This window comes from Rhipicephalus sanguineus, chromosome 10, assembly GCF_013339695.2.
Source record: "Rhipicephalus sanguineus isolate Rsan-2018 chromosome 10, BIME_Rsan_1.4, whole genome shotgun sequence".
NCBI lineage: Eukaryota > Metazoa > Arthropoda > Arachnida > Ixodida > Ixodidae > Rhipicephalus > Rhipicephalus sanguineus.
In genome coordinates, this window is record NC_051185.1 from 70,032,657 (window position 1) to 70,037,546 (window position 4,890).

The window sequence follows — 4,890 nt, forward strand, 5'->3', positions numbered from 1 at the left end:
TTTCTTTTTCTTTTCTTCGCCCTTTCAGGGGCCGTATAGTTAATTTATTTAATAAGAAAGCGTGTAATGAAACTGATGTCGTATGCTTAATGAACTGAAATTGTTTTACAAATGGAATACACCAAATGGTAGGTATTTAAATCAAAAGAAACACAAGTATCTCTATATTTTGAGTCGTAGCCGTATTTGCGCCATATGTGCAGCCAAGCCGTGTCGTTCAGCGCAAAGAAAATGGCTGCCGATGTCAAAGAAACAGAGCTGTGTGTGTGTGGTCGCCCGTAATACGTCGCAATTACTGCAAGGTGGGGATGGTTACTGTCGGCTAAGAAGAGTATTAGACTCTGCGATCTTTCCGGAAGCCGCGCAATCTGCTGAACCGAGGTGAGTAGAAACGTGTCGTGCCGTGGTGTGTGTTCTCGGCTGCATGCATCCGTCTGACGAGTTTCTTTTCTGTTATCTGTAGCGACGCAACGGAGAAGAAATCCGAATGACTGTGAAGCGCTTCATAGTCAACAAGATGCGATTGAGAACTCACGAAGCAGCGAGTACCGTTTGTTGGGGCATCGCCACCGCAAAGCGTCACTTCATGAACGCGGTGCGCTGCATCGTGCGTCGACAGTACTCCGTTGCTCAAGCTACCATGCCGATCCGCGAAAGCTGCTGCTGGTGCTTCGATTTCGAAGGTAAGTGTAGCGCAAGGACGTTTTTTTTTAAACCTTAGTGTAGCGCATTTATTATTTTTGTTAGGTTAAAAATATAATACGGAAAAGAATGAGAGTGCGAAAATGAGAACGATTTTTGCAAGGTAGAACGATCAGCGTAGAGGAAGGTTTTGCCTCTTAAATTTCCTCTGCGGGATGGCTGATGTGGGAAGTCGGTTGGGAAAAAAAAATGTCGGCGAAAGGACCGCGCGTTTCAACAGTTCAGAGGGACATGCTGATACAGTTCCTGGAGCAGCACCCGTACCTGGGGAGATCTTGCACGGAGGTCTCCCCGCGTATGACTGCTGCTCGAAAGAAGCAGCTGTGGCAAGAAATCGCCACGCTGCTGAAAGCAGGGGCCCGCGGTTAAATCGCCACAACTATGGCGTAACCACTGGGCCAAAATGGTCTACGGCGCGCGCAAGGAGCTCGCGAGATCGACAAGTAAGAGAAAGTGAGCTCTGTAATAATTTGCGCCTTCATTGTCGTTTCACGTTGTGGTTGTGTTTTCTTTTTATTTTGCAGCGCCATGGGTGGCGGCAGGGTTGGCGGCGTTGACGGCCGCATCTTAGACGTCCTTCAGAGGACCGGCGCAGTCGTCACCACCCCGCCCGAGTATTACCCCGTTCCCGACGTGGTGCGTACTTTTTCTCTCGCTAATCATGTCCGTGCCAGTCAGATAGCGATAAAAGTGGGCATTGTGATTGCCGAAATTTGTTCCATTGCCACAGTCCATACTTTTAAATGCAGAATACTGTGACTTGTTATGAGAGCACAAGCATGGTACTTTAACGTGCTTACGTGATCTTTAAAGATGAATCCTTTAGCGAGATTGTGAAGATGATCATTGTTGTCATTTTTATGCATGAAGCTTGTGCGATGGTCGGCTATACATTCGAAACTAGCTTGCTTAAACGATGCTTGTTACACCCGATACGCAGCATATGTCATCAACGTATTATGCTCAAATGCAGGAGACTGAGGTCGAGGTGGGAACCTCCCGTGCAGCTACTAGTGCAGTTCAACGGGGGCCGAGCGACGTTGACCGTAAGGCAACCTATGTGTTTGTGCTGTGAGAACTTATGTTCTAGATATTCATGCTTTCATGACAGGGAAGCATGTAGTCGTAATTATGTGTACGTGAAAATGAGGTTTCCAGGTTGAAGTTTTAGAATAGTAAAGTGGCATGTTTTCAGAGTGGTGTAACAGTAAATGAGTAATATTTCTTCTTGTTGTTTCACACACACCAGTGCAACCAGTACCCCTCCAGCCACAAGTGCCGCAGCCCGGACCTTCGCAGCCGCAGCCCGGACCTTCGCAGCCGCAGCCCGGACCACAGCCTCAACCCCGCCGAGGACAGCCCAGGCAGCTGGAGGAAGCTGTGTGCCGGGCTACGGCTGAGTACGTGCGGCAGGGCCAGTGTGCTGATGCGAGGGCCCTGGCAGACCGCAAGTTCCACCACAAGATGTTGGAGCAAAACCGGCGTGTACGTATAACTACAGCCATGCACATTGACGGCATAACAAGAGTAGCACAAGTTGCCAATATCGCATCAATGCTGCTCACCTTGTTCGCCAGCATGACACGGAGAAAGCAGCAGGCACGGCTTGCCTGTTAAAGCACGAGTGGCCAGCTAAAATTGGCCCATGGTAACACCGACATTTCCATTGGTGTTTGCAATTTTGTTGCTCAGGTGTGTAGTCACTTGTGCTAATAATTTCTCCGTGGCGACTCTACCTGTTTGCACGTGTAAGTGGTGTAGGTGAAATTGTAGTATAGAATGTATAAATTGGTAAACGACCTCAAAACCTACATTTAAAGAGGTCATGAATCACGTCTCGGGCATGGTGAAACAAGGCATTCTACAAACATTCACTACTGTGAACACATCAGCCACATTTTGTAGTTGTATGAGGCACGCTGAGGTTGCTAGCGAATCACGCTGTTGCCATTTTTTTCGGGCGCCCTTTTTTCGTCCAGAGGCAGGTACTCACTATGTTCAGTGGCGGGTGCTTGTTATTCAACATAGAAGATATGACATTTCCATTGGCCAGTAGCTGACTTGAATAGAGCGGTGTTTCAATCAGATGCGCTTCTTGGTGCAGTATGCCACCATGTGCCGGCGTTGCAGCATTGGAATCGCAGTGCAGGCACGTTTCTTGACGTGCATTCAAGGTCATGACGCACGATGACGTAGCTTCTGCCCTTGTGCCATCCCTCCCTGTTAATTTCTAACACTCATCGGTATGAGACGAGGGAGAAAGCGCTTAAAGCGTGCGACAGATCACTACTTGACGCGCAAGACAATAAACATCAGTGCTGAGGTCAATCAGTTATTACTTGAAAAGTGGTACAGTACTCCTCTAATGGTTTTATTACTTCTTGTACACCTTCGCATGATGCAATTAGTGGTATTGCTTAGGCCCTTACTTGCCTAAATGAGGCTACACAAGCAGTTCAAGAAAAGAAGGGCAAATAGCATTCTTACCCATCTTTATGGAAAGAAGGCAGCACCTACAGATGCCTGAACGTGATGTTAAATGGATTAAGTTTCCTTATTGCTTGAACTTGGGAAAATATTTTGGTGCATATGTAAAGCGCACACTACTGCCATATTTGGGAATGTCGTACGTGTTAGGTGAACCTGTTGTGCGCATGATCTATAGACTGTTGAAGATCATTCCATTATAGTGTTCTTGTCATTGTGCCGTTCTGCAGTGCTGTTTCACATCAGTGTGTAGTCACTCACTCGCTGGTCAAAACACTACTCTGTTGTTACATTGAAATGTGAGCACTTGAGAAATTGGACTGCACCTTAAACTGCGGCACCATGTATTGACATTGCATGCGTACACTTAGTTTTCGTAGTGCTCTGCACAATAACAAAATGTACTTGCATCCAAACATTGAGGCGCTGAGGAAGTCAATCATTATGTTTACAAGTGCTACCACCCGCCACGGAGGTCTAGTGGGTACGTTGCTTCACTGCTTACCCGCAGGTCACGGGATCAAATGCCGGACGTGGTGGCCGCTTTTTCGATGGAGGCGAAAGAAAATGCTACAGGCCCATGTACCTAGACTTAGGAGCATGTTAAAGAACCCCAGATGGTTGAAGTTTGCGGAGTCCTCCACTAAGGCATCTCCCATAGTGATGTCATGGTTTTGGGACAAAAAACACTAACATTTGTTATTACGAGTGCCACCACTAAGCGGTGCACTTGCTTATTCATGTTCACGTCACGTATGTTTATGCTAGCAATCTGTGGGCCTAATGTGTTGATGTTGTGAAACAAACAAGCATAGATGGTCACAGCGATTGTTATGCATGTTTGTTTGGTGCAATCAAAGTCAATAATAGTATGCACTGAAAATACTACTATTCAGGAACAATTCAATTATAATATGAGGCCTTGGTGCCATCTTCTTGTAAATACATGAATTTTTTTCTCAACCAACATCACGAGGCCCAGATGGCCAGCCAAGAACGGCTGGAAAACCAGCTCTGCCGCCTGACCGAAGAGGTGGGCCGGCTGCGCCACGTTCAGCAGCAGCGCCTCGACCAAGAGCGCAGGGCGAACGAATGTACTCAGCGCCTGCTGCAGCAACTTTTGGAGGCCCTGGCCGGTGGGGCTGCACTAGTCACTCGCCCACCTCAGCCTCCTAGCGCCTAAATTTTAATGATATATACTGAGTATGTACAGCGCAATGAAACGAAGGCAAGAGAAACACACGAACGACATAGACTGGCACTGACTTCCAACTGAATTATTGAAAAACATGAAGCCCGCTTTTACGCATGTGCACATCTTATCAGCAACTGAAACGAGTCATGGGTGAGCATACATCTCTCTGTCACTTAGATACACGCTTGGCGTAATTACACACTTGATGCCGGATTTCCTAATGTGGGCTGCCTCGAAGTGCATTTACACTTGTTGCAGTGATATGCAAGATGTCCACCTGAATTGTTTTTTTACAAAAAAAAATACTCTTGTGCTCTGATGTTGAAACGGGGCCCACCGGCCCAATGTACTCTTTTCCACAGCTGAGTGGCATCTTTTATAGCACGTGAGGCACACAGTCGGTGTAACGATGAGCATGCTTCTTCGTGCAGGATTTTTTCTATTCTTTGGTGAGCATAGGGCAAATCTGACCTAACTTACAAGGCGCAGAAAACACCACTTTGACG

The 4,890-nt window shown here is 47.1% G+C and overlaps 1 protein-coding gene across 1 annotated transcript; it reads left to right on the forward strand.

The window, feature by feature from the left end:
* The first annotated feature begins 1,669 nt into the window (after window positions 1-1,669).
* LOC119406480 (translation initiation factor IF-2-like) lies at window positions 1,670-4,372 on the forward strand. The gene is made up of 3 exons (XM_037673227.1): window positions 1,670-1,748; window positions 1,952-2,187; window positions 4,172-4,372. Exons 1-3 carry the CDS (start codon window positions 1,670-1,672, stop codon window positions 4,370-4,372), a joined length of 516 nt encoding a protein of 171 aa, XP_037529155.1.
* The last annotated feature ends 518 nt before the right edge of the window (window positions 4,373-4,890 follow it).